Source organism: Artemia franciscana, chromosome 1, assembly GCF_032884065.1.
Source record: "Artemia franciscana chromosome 1, ASM3288406v1, whole genome shotgun sequence".
NCBI classification, from domain to species: domain Eukaryota; kingdom Metazoa; phylum Arthropoda; class Branchiopoda; order Anostraca; family Artemiidae; genus Artemia; species Artemia franciscana.
In genome coordinates this window covers 40,837,580-40,854,295 of record NC_088863.1, presented here as the reverse complement: position 1 = coordinate 40,854,295, position 16,716 = coordinate 40,837,580, and the positions used below count along the sequence as shown (strand labels likewise).

At 35.3% G+C, this 16,716-nt stretch overlaps 1 protein-coding gene across 1 annotated transcript in view; it reads left to right on the top strand.

The window, feature by feature from the left end:
* The window catches only part of LOC136029639 (kinesin heavy chain-like), an 84,092-nt gene that overhangs the window by 44,482 nt on the left and 22,894 nt on the right, over positions 1-16,716 (top strand). Inside the window, exons 8-13 of the mRNA XM_065708143.1 lie at positions 195-481; positions 2,802-3,048; positions 6,985-7,151; positions 14,239-14,428; positions 15,090-15,239; positions 16,007-16,175. Coding sequence (XP_065564215.1) covers positions 195-481; positions 2,802-3,048; positions 6,985-7,151; positions 14,239-14,428; positions 15,090-15,239; positions 16,007-16,175 — 1,210 coding nt within the window. The remainder of the gene's footprint in view (positions 1-194; positions 482-2,801; positions 3,049-6,984; positions 7,152-14,238; positions 14,429-15,089; positions 15,240-16,006; positions 16,176-16,716) is intronic.

Sequence of the window (16,716 nt, the reverse complement as noted above, 5' to 3'; positions counted from 1 at the left end):
TTTGAGAAAAATGTCTACGAAACACAAGCAGTCTTTAGTCTATGTTCGATTTCCATATAGATTTACTGTAAGGGGAGATGGTATCAATAAGTTTTTTTTGCCTATAATATAGCCAACAAACAATGGTCAGTGCCTTTTCACGTGCATAAAAAGTGTCTTAATTATATTAATGAACATTTTTTTTTCAATTGCAGAAAAGTCACATTCCCTATAGAGATTCGAAATTGACAAGAATTCTGCAGGAATCCTTGGGTGGTAATGCTCGAACTACAATAGTTATATGTTGTTCTCCCGCTGCCTTTAATGAAGCTGAAACTAAGTCAACTTTGGAATTTGGTCGTCGTGCGAAAACAGTGAAGAATGCGGTTAAAGTTAATGAAGAGCTTACAGCCGAGGAATGGAAACGACGCTATGAGAAGGAAAAGGAAAAGGCAAACAAATACAAAGCAAGAATGGAAAAACTTGAAGAAGAACTTAAAAAGTAAGCTACTACTTGTATTTAGCAAGTATAAATAATTTTGTCCAAAAACTTAAATTATCAATTTTGACTGTACGAACTATTAAGGTAGCAATAGTATCTTTTCGGATTTCTTTTTTTTCTGGAAAGGGGTAAAGGAAAAATTAAATAAAATAAACTATTATTTTTGTGGTTTGCTATTTTTGAGTCCTTTTTGTGTATGTGGGTGGGTGAGTGGATTAGCTTTCTTTGTCAGGATGTGGTTCTGGATTTAATCTTTAAAGCACCCCTTGAACATACCAATTATTTAATTATTATTATTATTTACATACCAATAATGACAATTATTAAAGAACTGCCGCATAGTTTATTATAATATTTAATTTAAGGTTTGAACTGACATTCCTTGCAGTTTATATTTTTTTGCTTGTCCTAATTTGAGTTGGTCCATGGATCTAAGAGTCTTTCAACTCCATACCTTTCCTTATATTACTTGTAATCTTTCAAAATAAAACATATATAAATGATTGTGGCATGTAGCTATTAGAGAGAAAGAAACTTGGGAATTTTTCATGATGTTCCTTTTGTTTTGTTTTTTGCTCTTTTATTTTTTTTGCAATAGCATCAAATAATAAAAAACAAGAGCTAAGAGCTCATATGGCACTTGTGACGAGGTCGGAAGAGCCAAGAGCTCATATGGCATGAGCCCTAGCAAAATTATAAGATTCAATAGACTGATTTAAAAGGAAGATCAGAGGCTTATTGCCGGTCGGGATTTAAAATAAGAGCCCTGAGACACGAGGTCCTTCTTAATATAAAAATTCATTAAAATCCTATCACCCACTTTTAAATTGAAAATATCTTTTTTCTAATTTTTCCTCTCCCTTCAGCCCCCCAGATGGTCGAATTGGTGAAAACGACTATATCAAGTCAATTTTTGCAGGTCCCTGACACGCCTACCAAATTTCATCGTCCTAGCACGTCCAGAAGCCCCAAACTAGCCAAAGCACTGGACCCCTCCTAACTTCTCCAAAGAGAGCGGATCCACTCCCGTTACTCAATCACGTATCTATTACTTGTGCTAATTCTTCCCATCAAGTTTCATCCCGGTCTCTCCACTCTAAGCGTTTTCCAAGACTTCCGGTTTCCAGGATTTCCCCCCCCCCAACTCCCGCCAATGACACTGGATCTGGTCGGGATTTAAAATAAGAAATCTGAGCTATGAGATCCTTCTCAATACGAAATTTCATCAAGATCTGATCACTCCTTCGTAAGTTAAAAATACCTCATTTTTTCTAATTTTTCATAATTAACCCTCCCCCTCAACCGAGCGGATCCCCCAAAGAGAGCGGATCCGTTCTGATTATGTCAATGCGTATCGAGGACTTGTGCTTATTTTTCCCACCAAGTTTCATCTCGATCCCTCCACTCTAAGCGTTTTCCAAGATTTTAGGTTTCCCCTTCCAACTCCCCCCAATGTCAACGGATCTGGTCGGGATTTAAAATAAGAGCTCTGAGACACGATATCCTTCTAAATGTCAAATTTCATTAATATCAGATCACCCGTTCGTAAGTTAAAAATACCTAATTTTTCTAATTTTTTCGAATTAACCGTCCCCCCACGCCCGCCCAGATAGACGAATCGGGGAAAAGGTTTTTTCTAATTTAATCTAGTCTGGTCCCTGGTATGCCTGCCAAATTTCATCGTCCTAGCTTATCTGGAAGTGCCTAAACTAGCAAAACCGGGACCGACAGAATTTGCGATCGCTGTATGTCACTTGGTAATTACCAAGTGCCATAAAAACCAAGGGGGAGATAATTTATTGAGTATCAGAGAACTCCCTCGGTTTTTTTCCCTTATGAATAGTGATCTGTTACGGCTGGAGTAAAACAAAACAGAGAATAATAAGAATTTTATATTTAAGTATAAAAGTACTCAAGTCTAAGCTAATATGTTGGCTCTCAAGTAACGTAGTGAATGATAGAATAGTACTAAATAATGGAATGTATTCACGGGGGGGGGGGTTTAAAACTTTTAAACTCAATTCAGTTTTATTTAGTTCTTACGAACTTGTCTTATCGCATTTTTAACATCATTCAGCGTGCTTCATATAAATGGATCTGTTATTGTTTTGTTGGCCTTTGATCTTTATGATAAAATAATCCTAGTACTATCATTTTGGCACACAAGAAGTGTATTTTAATGGTGTTTGGATCACAGTTGTATTTTACAAGTTATGTCAAACATTTCTCTTAAACAAAGGAAAATGAGTCTAGGGATGAGTCGTTGTCACTTTCCCATTATTTTTGCTCCATTGTTGTCATTAGATTCTCGCTCCCTTAGATGGCGATCAGGTGAGAGGGTTGACGAGAGTGAGCAGTTGGCTGATGATAACACGTCTGTGATGAGTGACTCTGTTATTTCGGTGGCAGCTACCGTGCCTCCTGTCCCAATGACTGCATCTGTGGTTGAAAACCTCCCAGTTGAACTAGAACGACTTTATCGACAACTTGACGATAAAGATGAGGAAATTAATCAGCAGTCACAGGTTGTTGAAAGGCTGAAAGAGCAAATTATGGAACAAGAAGAGGTAAGATTTTTTTATAGAAATCTACTTTGGCTAGGTTGACTATCTACGTTTATCTACGTTGACTATGCTTTGGCTTTTAGTTCACGCACACACGAAAGGAAATTTTCTGCTAATGCCAATCGCCTCTGGAGAATCAGAGTACTATTTTGCTGCACGTAACAAAATACAAATTATCTACAGTTATCACGCTCATTGTATGTGTTTGTTCTTATCTTGTATATACTGTCGGTTGATAATAAGTAGGTCATTGAGGTTTTAAGAGTTGATCGTTTTTTATTTAATGCTTTTTATTGCATTTTCAAATGCCTTGAAATCTGTTCCAATCATTGCCTGTTAAAGATGCAAGTAATATATTGCTTTTCGACAGATTTGTGCTGATAATGCAAATATTCATTTTCACCTGACGATTAGTTGTAGTGATTAGTACCAAAGGTTTGCGGAGCTAGGAATTTTAAATTGCTGAAGTCTTTGTCTCCAACAATGTGTTCAGCTACATTTTACACTCTGACAATGTTTAACGTTCTCTTCTATCACTTAATTGGTATTCCAAGTAAACCACTTGGATTAAATATCTATTAATAAGAAAAATAGGGAGTGGTCAAAATTTTACTTTTGAAACTTGGGACCTTACGTCTCTTGCCTACTCACATTATCTTTGTGTTTTTTTGTGTTGTCGTAGACAACACAAAAGGTGTTTAATACAGATGTCCAAGAGGAGTTTTTTTTGTAACCTATAAATTTGGTACTTGTGATTGTTTGTTTTTCTTTTCTTTTGAAAATTGTTTTACCGTATGTTGCATTTGGAAAACAAGTTAATTCAGAATATTTAATTTTTGCAAATAAAATCAAGAGAATCAAAGACGACATAAAATAATCAAACAATTCTTATGGATACTTATCAGTTTTAATCCTATGATCATTTGATACTTATTGCAACATTGTTATCCAACATACAGTGTCAATATCACGAATAACTTCAAGGCACGGCTAATACGCGACCCCTTTTTTAATATTCCAGGGTAAGCCATCTGGATATCTGTATTATGTAGCATTTTCCTGTGGTCTCTTACCTCCTGTTCGATTATTAGGATATATTTGATTCGTGCAATGATTGTGTGATGCATGAAACGAAGAAATTGCAAATTAATAACAAGTATTTCAATTGTAGCACTGATGATTTGTAGTTCACCCGTTTTTTCCTTATATTCAATCATTTGTTCAGCGATGTTCCTCAAATTTTGTGTTGCAGGGTGGATTACTGTTTTATCTGGTCCTCAAGAAAAGCCTTTTGCAAAGGCTTTCTTTTTTCTTTTTTATGTCTGGTTTTTGAAAGGTTCGGTTGCAAGTTGGCTTATTATTATAGCGTTATCGAAAATTTAATTGCATATTTGAACCTGATAATACTGTGTTGTATCTTAGACGAATTCTTAGAGGAAAAAAGAACTATGAAAATGAAAAATGCTTCAAAGTCTATATGAACATTACGACATGGAGTGAAGTTAACTTTACGACACCCTCCTGGAGATCGAGTCTGACCATAAACGAATCAATAGACGGAATCAATCTGTTACAACCCAAGACCCATTACATTACCTGACACCGTCAGAGAATCACCAAATGCCAAGTCAAAATGTTAAGCTTTTACATCGAATATGAGTATTTTGCAAGTTGTCTAATTATAATGCATTTTCTTTTTTATAGGATTTCGTAGAAATTTTTCACTTTATATAAAGAGAACAGTTTCTTCTTTAACACATTTTTATTTTATCTTCAAGGAATAGCTTACATATTTATCGTGCAACTTCTTAATCTTATTTTAATGAGCGTCATAAAAAGAAAGAAAGAAAAAATTGAGTTCAGCCGTGCAGGAGAAAAAAATTGTTTTAGCTCAAAACAAGCAATGTAGATTAATTTCATAACAAATAAGGTTCAAAATTTGAAAAGAGGATTTTCCTCAAATTTTGTGTTGCAGGGTGGAATACTGTTTTATTTCAGATTCAGATTCAATCTATCTAGTTTTTATTACTATTTTTATTACTTTATTACTTTCAATCTAGTTTTGTGTTTGTTCTTTTTTTCACGCTTTCTCCTTTTTTTGGAATTATATTTTGAAGCTTTGTTACTGGTTGTCACGTTTGACTTATTATAAAAATCATTCATCCCAAAGCAAATTGTTGATGATCTTTTCATGCCACTGGACTCCTTTTTTCTATACACTTCTTTTTTTCTATTCTATCTTTTCAAAACACAGCCTCCTTTTTCTATTGAAATTTTCGTTGCAATTGGGAGAGTGCTATTACCCCCCCCCCCCACCTATCTTCATTTCCAATAACAAAGGCGTAGACAAGAAATTTTCCCCGAAATCAAGAGGGATTAGATGTAAATTTCTACCTCCCCCTACTTCCCTATAATTTATTCTATGTTTATCTGAAGGCTCATAAAAATAGACCACTGAGCATACAACACGACAGTCCTGGAGTTTTTCTTTAGAAGCCGATGAATTTTAATTAGTCAAACGCATAAATTATGCTCTGGTTTGCTCGAACAATTTTATTGTATTGTATTATTGCCGATTGGTGAGATCTATCCATCTATCGATTAACGATGCTTCTTGACTTGAAATTTCTTGAGGAGACCCCGCTGCATCTGGTTTCTTGCTTCGGACAGCGTATGTTCAGGCAAAGATCAAATTACTGACAGGACTATAACGAGTCTTAGACTCGATTCCGTGACCTACTGCAATTGGAATGAGAACTACACCTTTCAGAACCCTGACCCATATGATAGGCAAGATTGCTTGCTTGCCATATGCATTGTATCATTGGCTAGGTTCTTTTGAATTACATTTTTCACAATATTTATATTAATTAATCAATGCTATACATAAGTCTATTAGCACGAAAATTAAATTTGTGTTTTGAAAGTTTACCTTTGTAATTGATTATATTTTTCTCTTTAGCTTTGTGCTTGTTTGAAAAAGAAGACTGAAATAGGAAAATGAGTTTCGAGTTTTTTTTTCTAATTTATTAAGAGTTAAAATACAAAACACTCAAACTGAACCAGTCACTTTCGACTATCTTCTGGCTGATATTTAGGCTGTAATGCTATGTCAGCTAAGCTAATATCATGATAATCCTTTTTTGAGCTCAGGAAAAACAATTTTTCTGCACGTACAACCATTAATTCTACGTTTTATCGATTTGTAAACATTTACTTTTTCAGTTGATTTTGACCTAAACCAAGATTAAGCTAGATTTACAACGCAAAAAGCAAGACGGTTTGATAAGACTACTACTACTATGTTTGCTTATATCGTATTTTACCTACGCATCATAAGTGTGTATGTGCTACTGGATTTGAAGCTAAACTTTTCAAGCTGGAAACTTGGGATTTTAGCAGAATGACGACTATGACCATGACGACGGTCATAGCCTGTATAACATCTAAGAAATGTAGTAACATCCTGAATAACAATGGTATTTCGTGCAGCAAAAAGCTGGCTTTTTCCTGGGAAGCCCGTAAATCATTGTATATATTAATCTTAAACTCTTTCTGGGTATGAAGAATGTAATATATGGAAGACAATTCTGAATATAACAAAATTTCCAGTAATTTTCAGCTAGAAAACGACACTTTGTTTAGTATAAGATAATTTAGTATAAGTTTGAGGTAAAAAAAAGACTTGGCTAAAATTTCGAGCAAATTTCCATGCTGAGGCTTTTTGGGTCCGAACCCAACTTTACCTGTGTAGGAGGTTTAAGATCTTAAAAATCCGAAACGAAACTCTCCCTCGCTCCCTTCCATTTGTCTTTCTTCCACGAACCTTTCCCTCGTTCCCTTGCTTTTTTCCGTCTTCCTTGTCTCGAGAGATTTTGGTTCTTTTCAATGAAACATAATTGTCATAATAATGGCAATTAATTCTTCTTTATTATTCAGCTTATCGGATCAACGAGACGAGACTACGAGTCATTACAGCAGGAGATGAACAGGATACAAATTGAGAATGAGTCTGCTAAGGAAGAAGTAAAAGAAGTTTTACAGGCCCTTGAAGAGTTGGCTGTCAACTATGATCAAAAGTCGCAAGAAGTTGAAAACAAAAACAGGTATTTGAAATATTTTATAGCCCTCCCGTTGTCCAGAGAATGTGATGATTGGCTGAAATGTTTTCCTCGTTTTCTTGAATTGTATTGAATGTTTGAAAATTATCAATCTGGTAACATAAACCTGATTTCGTAGCTTTTTCAAGTGTAGCACAACATATTACATGTATTAAAAATGAATCCACTTGTTTTTAATTTAATGCGCTGTTTATCAATACAAACTGCGGTAATAAATCTTTCCTAGACTACGGATAGTATATTTATGTCCTTGAGGCTTTAGATCAAACTCCAACGATACCAAGATTTGACGTTATCATTGTTGTGTGTGATTTGAGTAAGTCGATGATCAGCCATTGGCCAAATTAATGCCTGCTTGTACCGGAATGTACGGATTCGGATATATAATCTAATGTACAGAATAAACAAAAATTTTGTTAGGAGTTACCGCACTGTCTATAAATTTTTATATATATGAACAGTTTATATACTGTGTTTTGTGTTAATTTTAGGCCAGAAGAACACACTGACATAACCTTTGAACTAGGCTTAACCTTTTTTTGGTATAATATCCATTGGGTAGAATTCACATTTTCCGCCAATGATATTGGGAGTGACTCGTTCTAACTGAAATTCTTAGAAAAAGGATCTTGATAACAATAAATTCATCAATAGAATTGGCTTTTTATGCTGATTAAAAAAAAAAAAAACTAGTTTTTTTAATTGAAATTAAGGAGTGATATCAAAACTTAAAATGAACAGAAATTATTCGATATACGAAAGTTGCTGTCGCCTCCTCAATGCCCAACTCTTTACGCCAAAGTAAAGAGCGGTATTGTTTTAAAAAGTAGAGTTGTGAGAAAGAGTCAAATTTTAGCGTAAAGAGCGGGGCATTGCGGAGGGGACAGCTACTTTCATATACGGAATAATTTCTGTTCGTTTTAAGTTTTAATGTCGCTCCTTGTATTCAGTTTAAAAAAAACCTGTTTTTTATTTAATTTCTGAGCGTTTTCGAATTAATGCAGGTTTTTATTTTGGCTCAACGTACATAAATAATTAAAACGAAATTTGCATATTAATTTTGCATTTCTTGGATAAATGGCTTTCTCAAAATTTTGATCTGGTGGTTTTGAGAAAAAAGAGACGGGGGAGGGGGCCTAGTTGCCCTCCAATTTTTCGGTCATTAAAAAGGCCACTAGAACTTTTCATTGTATTTACGAACGTTTTTATTAGTAATAAATATGCATAACTTACAAAAATACATTTACGTAACCAACTTCTATATTCGTATATTTTTATTACGTATGTCAGGGGGTTCGCCCCCTCGTCAATACCTCGCTCTCTAAAAAGATTTATTTCGTTCCAGTACTTTAACAACGATCCCTGACTCACAGAGGCCGTTTAATTAGAATAAATAACTTTTGAAATTGCTAAAAATACTTTAGCGTAAAGAGTGAGGTATTGAGGAGGGGCAATCCCCTCATATACGTAACAATTTTTTTCCTTCTAAGTTTTAATGTTGCTCCTTACTTTCAGTTGAAAAAACTTATTTTTTTTCGATTTGTTTTCTGAATGTTTTTATATTAATGCAGGTTTTGATTTTGGCTGACCGTACATGAACAATTAACACGAATTTTGCATATTAATTTTACTTCTTTTTTTGACTAAATGGCTTTCTCAAAGTTTTGATCGGACGATTTTGAGAAAAAAGGGGCGGGGAAGGGGGTCTAGTTCATTGAAACTCTCTTCCCGCATGATAGATTCCTCCGTTGAAAAATCTTCTCACGCCAACCTCTCCCCACCACCAGAAAAATCTCCCCTGAAAACGTCTGAATACATCCCAGTAATCAATATTATATGTAAACAATGGGCAAAGTTCATAACTTGCAGCCCTTCCCCTGGAGACTGTGGGGGATTAAAGCGTCCTCAAAGACATAGTTATTAGATTTTTTGACTATGCTGAACAAAAATGGATATCTTGAAAGTTTGATCCGATGATTTTTGACAAAAATGAGCGTCGGAGGAGGCCTAGTTGCCCTCCAATTTTTCTGGTCACTTAAAAAAGAGCACTAGAATTTTTAATTTCTGTTAGAATGAGCCCTATCACGACATTCTGGGATTACTAGATTGATACGATCACCCCTGGAAAAAAACAAACATATAAACAAATAATCACGCATCCGTGATTTTTCTTCTTGCAAAAAAAAACACAAAATTCCACATTTTTGCAGATAGGAGCTTGAAACTTCTAGAGTAGGGTTCTCTACTGAATCTGATGGTGGGCTTTTTTTTAAGTTTCTGTGACTTTTAAGGGGTGTTTCTCCCTTTTTTCGAAACTAAGGCAAATTTTCTCAGACTCTTAACTTTTGATGGGTAAGACTAAATTTGATGAAACTAAATTTATATATTTAAAATCAGCGTAAAAACCTGATTCATTTATTGTATATATTGGTATCAAAATTCCGTTTTCTATAGTTTCGGGTACTATTGAGTCGATTTGCTCTATACTACAAGTCGTTACCACGAGCTGTTGGGTCCCAAATGCATAGAATTAAATAGGTTCAAGGTTACCCATCCAAAGCTACGAAACCGAGAAAATTTGCCTGATTTTCAGAAAAGGGAGGTAACACCCCCAAAAACCTTAGTGATTTAAAGAATATCATTCTTTAAATTAAACTCAGCATATCAGAGGATCCTGCTGTGGTGGTTTCAAGCCCTGATTTGCAAAAATGTGGAATTTTGCGTATTTTTCTGTAGAAGAAAGATCACGGACATGTGTTTTTAGGGGTGATCGTTTGTGAAACTGATAGTCCTAGAGAATTTAAAGAGAGCTCATTAAAACGGAAGCTACAAGTTTTTGTGCGTAAACGGCCGATCGGCCGTAGAGAAAACGGCCGATGCCGTTTTCTCTACGATGCCTAATGTTGAATGGTACCCCACATCACGTCTTGGTTAGGCCTGGACATCATGTGAAAACGATTATAAATTAAAGAAAAAAGAAGTTTATTTCAATTGAAAATAAGGAGCAACATTAAAACTTTAAACGAAATGAAATTATGTTTAAGAATTATTGCTCCAACTCACGTGCCGTTGAATTGGACTGAAAAATATTATTATAATACTTAATATCTTTTAGCCCGAGAAATCTTTACACCGGGTTTTCATCAGCAATGTACCTACCTCAGAAATAGATTCCTGTTCCAAGCAGAAGCAGTTTGTCGAAAGACACGCTAGTGACGGAGGCATTGATCATATCCAGCAGACTAAATCCGGCCTGATTGCTTACATGAACAGCCCCAAGTCGGCAGCTACTCTCGCCAACTCCCCCAAGACCTCCCCTGATATAAATGCTACTTTTCGTGAGGAAAAGTTCTTCGTGATCGCCAAGTTTGTGCCCCTTGCCACAACAGATGATGATATTCTCTCTGTTAACTCCAAATTAGTCAGTGCCGAGCGATATAGTCAATCTGACACAATCAAACTTACCTTTAGTGACGCTGACTCCCGAAATGCAGCAGTCGAATATGGGTTATTCATTGATTATACTCACATCAAAGTCCTCCCATTCAGACAAATTCTCAAGCGATGCTTCAAGTGTCAGTCATTTGATCACCTTGCTAAAGACTGTACCAATAGCATGCGATGCTCCAGATGTGCTGGACCCCACGAGAACATTAGAGAAAGCTCTTGCGATTCCCAAACAGTGAAATGCGCATTGTGCCCTGATACTAATAATAACCACCATGGCTTTAGTCTACAATGCCCAGCAGTCCGACGAGCCATGCAGAAAGCTTCTCCTCCAACAAGAAAATGAATGAACTGTCAATATTTTACCGCAATGTTTACGGCCATAATGCTGCCAAATTGGGCTACGTCAAGAACTTGTGCCTCGCATATAATATTGTTTGCGTCCAAGAACACTTGATAACTACCGATAACTTTGGGCTCTTTCAGTCGGTTCCTAAGAAATCCTTGGACATTCATGGGGCTAAGCGTTCTAGCGCCAGGGGCCGACCTAGTGGTGGACCTGCAATATTCGTTGACAAGAGCATATACTGTCGTGAACTTGAGTCGTGCGATTTCTATATAGCAGTCGAGTTCCCAGGCCCAAGTGCTTTCACGCTAATCAATATATATCTACCAACTAACATGAACACGGATCGTAGTGAAAAATGGCATGCCGAGGCTTACGGTCGAATTGGAAGGCTACTCCGTAGGCTGGGAAGTTCGCGTTTTTTAGTCTGGGGTGACTTCCAGTGTGACCCCTTCTCGAAAGGAAAGCTACAGGACGTTCTTATGGCATGTTATCCGCGTGACTGTTCTCCATATATTAAAGATCAAAATTTTACGCTTATTCATAATTCAGGAAGCACAAGTAATATTGATCACGTCTTTTCTAACTTTTCTATGCCCTCGCCTGTACATGTGGATTCAGAGCATACCGCAAGTGATCATCTTGGTCTTGTGTTTAATGTTCCTTTTAGTCACAATGTAAAATCAAAAAGGCCAGATTATACAGAAAGACGCAAGTGGAAAAAGATTAAGCTCAGTTTGTACCAGTCGACGTGTGACGAAATTTTGGACAAAATAAAAGTCCCGTTCCAGCTTCTTGTCCATGGGTGCCATGACAAGATTGCACTCAATACATACTGCGCTGAAATTACTCACGCGCTAAAACTTGTTGAGTCTGCAGCCGTACCTAGTGCAGTTATTAGGAAAGGTACAAGGAAAAGAGGATGGAGTGACCATCCTTACGTGAAGCATGCCAAATGGAGGTCTAAGGTATGGTATTCTGTGTGGCGCGACTCCGGCAAGCCGAGGACCGGCACTGTCTTCAATCTCTTTCGTAAAACAAAAAGAGAATACAACGCATGTGCGGATGAGCTGAAAGTGAAGGAAGCAGAAACTGCTTTGGAAGAGGCTATCCGTGACCCACAAAATATGTCGAAAAAATTCAAAAGTAGTAAAGTGCAGTCCAAGCCATGTGCCATGATACCTGAGGAACAGTGGTTAAGACATTATTCGAAGGTCTTCGCGTCTAAAGATACTCCCTTGGAAAAGGAATATGATGAATCGCTTAAATTACGTCCTGATTTACTGTTGAAAAGAGAAATTATTTTTTAATATCTGTGAATGATGTTTTGAGGGCTGTTCGCCAGTTAAAGGTTAACAAGGCTCCAGGCCTTGATGGTGTCAGTGGTAATCATCTGCGCACTGGTTCACCGCTTTTGATCCAGCATATGCAACTACTTTTTCAGATGTGTATAGATAGTGCCACCGTCTCCAAATAGTTTTGTATCGGAGTCGTTACAAACATCCTGAAGAAAGGAAAAAACGCAAATGAGTGTGGAGGCTACAGGGCGACTACTGTCTCGAGTACATTGAGCAAGGTGTTGGAAAAATTGGTCCTTCGAGAAGTTATATCGAAGTGTGTGATGGACTACAAACAGTTTGGGTTTCGAAAGCATCTCAGCTGTTTTTGCACATTTTTGCGAAGGCTGATTTACTTGTGTTATCCGTACATATATGTAGTGTTGACATTTCCGCTGCATTTGATTCAGTAATCCACTCTGCTGTGTTCCAGACCTTGCTAGATGCCGGTGTGAACGCCCCTATAGTAGCTATGTTATCATTTTGGTACTTCAATAACTATATAAGAGTGAAACTAGGGCTTGAAAAACTCAGTGAGCCAGTTAAACTAAAGAGAGGACTTCGACAAGGTTCCGTCTAAGTCCGATATTATTTAACACGTTGACTTCTAAAGTTGCAAAACAAATTTCTGGTGGGCTAAAATTTATATTTGTGATTTGAGTTTAATAAGCTATGTTGATGATTTATTTATGTTGAGTTTCTCATTGAGTGTACTGCAGAATAACTTAGATAAGCTTGTATCTCGTTATAGCGCTATTGGTCTATAAGTTAATCGCCAGAAAACTGAATTTCTGGTTTTCAGCTCTGCGAAACAAGAGGCACCAGCACCAACTGTGTCCGTAGATGGTGCTATTATCGCACCGTCTTCTTCGCTCAAATATTTAGGTCATCCGCACGGCCAAGATAAGAAAACTACAAGAACTCTTTACCTTGATACCTTTGTGTCTAACCTGCGAGTGAGCTATGCTAAATTAGCCCCATTTACAATCTGCAAATTTTGACGAGGATGTACAGAGCAGTGGCATTACCACATGTCCTTTACCTTTCCCCGCTTTGGGAATGGTTCACAGAAACAGAGAGACTAAAAGTTATGTCCGCGTTTTGTAGATATTTGAAGTTTTTGATACGCATACCGTTATTTGAGAGAAACTCAGTTCATTGAATAAGTATCAAATTCCAGATCCCCGTGAAGCTGTGGCAGATCAGGAAACTAATGTTAGAAAAGGTGCCCTTGAGCACCTTTATGATTTACTGCCTTTGCACGTCATATACGAGCTATGAATGTATATAATGAATGTAATCTAATCGTTTAATCTTGAAGTATTGTTTTTCGTCTTTTTCTTTTTCCTTTTTTTTCTTTATATTCCGCCATGTTGTTGTTCTGATGGTGGGCTAAAATAAACTATCTATCTATATACACTATATTTTATATACACTATAAAACTTTACTGTTGAGAAAGGGAGAGCTCTCCCCCCCCCAAAAAAAAAAACGGGATAATTTCTGATTCTTTTAGGTTTTAATGTTGCTCCTTATTTTCAGTTGAAAAAAAACTTGTTGCTTTTATTTATTTATAGCTAGAGCCAATAGTTACTTGGGATATATAATGCCAACCTTAGCTTCTGTGATTGTCCATCGACGTTTCTTGGACTTTTCTACCCTTGAAACAATTTGGATGTTGCAAAGAATCTCTTTCAAATTGTTTTAATCGTAGTCCATGTAATAAATATCCCACCCTTTTTCGGGAATTTTTTTTTTTTTTGCAAAATTCAAGGGTTTCGGTGCAATAAGGGCTAGGAAAATCTGGTCTCTATCTTAGGTATAGTATCAGCAATGATTTATCCAGCCATAAAAATCTTATAAAAACAAAGATCTATGAATGTTCAGGCAGTTGTTGAAAAATTATCTTTTTTTTTTTTTTTTTTTTTTTTTTTTTTTTTTCAGGGAGTGTGAAAGCATAAATGATGAGTTAAATCAAAAACAAACCCAGTTACATACAACCGCTTCTGAACTTCAGCAGCTTCGTGATATGTCTGCCATTCAGAAGAAGAGGATAAATGACATGCTCACCAACTTGTTGAAAGACTTGGGTGAGATGGGTGTGGCTATTGCTGGAAATACTGGTGACATTAAGGTAAGATCCCAATGCTAAATTCATTTAAAGTTCGCTTTGCTAAATCCAAATTTCCGTGATGTTTTAAAATCCTGACATCACTTCACTTCTTTGCGTAAAATTTGAAAGCCTATTTTTCATTGATACCATACCAAGATTTTTTGTTTTATTGAATTTATTAGCGTTTGATCCGCGGATTCATAAGCGATAGAAGTATGCCTTTTCTATGGACATCATTTCCCATTGACTCTTTATAATGTAGTAATGCATATATATATATATATATATATATATATATATATATATATATATATATATATATATATATATATATATATATATATATATATATATATATATATATATATATATATATATATATATATATATATATATATATATATATATATATATATATTATATATTATAATAAAGAAGAAAAAATGTGATTCAGCTGTCACATATTTTCTTTGGCTGAATCACAAACATGTGTTTTCAAATAAATTAGTTGTTCCAACAATGACTCTTATTATTAATCAATCAGTTTACTTAGTTTTTTTTTGCCTTTTTCTTCTTTTATGAAGCTATTAATATTCATTTGTATGTATTTTCATGTATATTTCATGTATTTTCATTTATTCTCCATCTATTTTTTTCTTTATTATAATTTTTTTGTTTGCAGAATCTCCAGCAGACAAATGGAGATCCATCCAAAGTGGAAGAAGAGTTCACTGTTGCTCGTCTTTATATCTCCAAGATGAAGTCAGAAGTGAAAAACCTCGTTCAACGCTGCCAAACATTAGAATCACATCAAACTGATTCAAACAAAAGAGTAAGCCCACAGAGTATTTTTTTTTATTGAAGAAGCTTTTTGGTTTATGAATTATTTAAACCCGATCAATCTATATAATCTGCAATGGGCTTGAAAACCATTGAAACAAGTATACATTGAACTGTAACGAACAAATATTAATTCGAAGTCACTACCAAAAATGACTCGGATGGAAATATGCCCTAAATTTTTGTTTTTTCCAGATGATTATATCTGGGGAAAACAGTTTAAAAGGTAGCTATTTCCAAGTGATATTAAATAGGTGAAAGAGGTGAAAGCTATTAAAGGATACTTGTTTTCATTTTTTGTAAGAGCCGTTGAAATTATAATCGGTTAATTTAAAGTTCGTGTCTACTAGGGATTTTTTTGTTTCCTATTTCTTTCTTAATCTGCTGGTAGTTCATGCGCGTGATCATTTTGAGATGGAAGGGAGGCTGGTAGCCTGACTTTATCATTAAGAAGTATCATATACAGTCCTGAGTATAAATGCTCTCCTTCTTAGGCTTTTATTCGTGCCAAGTTGCGAAGGTGTGTGAATGTTCGCAAGGAAGAATTTCAATTAAAAGCAAAATTACATATCATCACAAATTAAAATCAAAAATATTGTGTTTTATTTTTATTAATTTTTTATGGCAGAAACAAATCTTATTCTGTCTAGGGGAAGAGAAAAATTTGATGAAATTAGTTGAATACGGAAATTCTGTATTATAAACAGGATGGTTTTGCATATATTTTTAGTTTTTAATTTGTTGATCTCCCATTTTTAGATTGAAGAGTCTGACAAGGAATTAAGCGAAAGTCGACTGCTTGTACAGCAGCACGAAGCTAAGATGAGAACTCAGCAAGAGACCATGAAAGAGATTGAAAATAAAAAGCGTCATCTTGAAGAGACCGTTGACCAACTGAATGAACAGATTGCTAAAATGAAGGCTCAGGGTACAAATATTTCTATTATTATGATATATATATATATATATATATATATATATATATATATATATATATATATATATATATATATATATATATTCTTCAAAGTTAAGCATGGATAATAGTTACCATTCTTCTACGTTGGGGAATTTGTTTTCCTTTTTTTTTTTTTTTTTTTTTTTAGAAAGAAAGGATTTATTCATCAATAATAAACATAACAAAACCTGAAGAAAAGCTTGTTAAGGTAAATAGTCACCCCACTTGGCCGAAATATAAACCAGCGAATGTGTTGGTTTATATTCGAATTCGTTACACTCAAAACCTAAAATGTGTCTTTAAAGTATTTTTGAGATGGAGTGTGTTTCGCTATTTACTAGATTGCAGCTACTTCTGTAGCCATGGCTACAGCAAAAATCTATTTCCATCTAATTTCTATGAACTACTGATATCCTTTAGAAAATTTGATTAAAATAAGATTTTACTAATGGAAAAAAAGCACATAGCATTCAGCAACGAACATCAAATACCCTACCTCCCCCCTTGGATA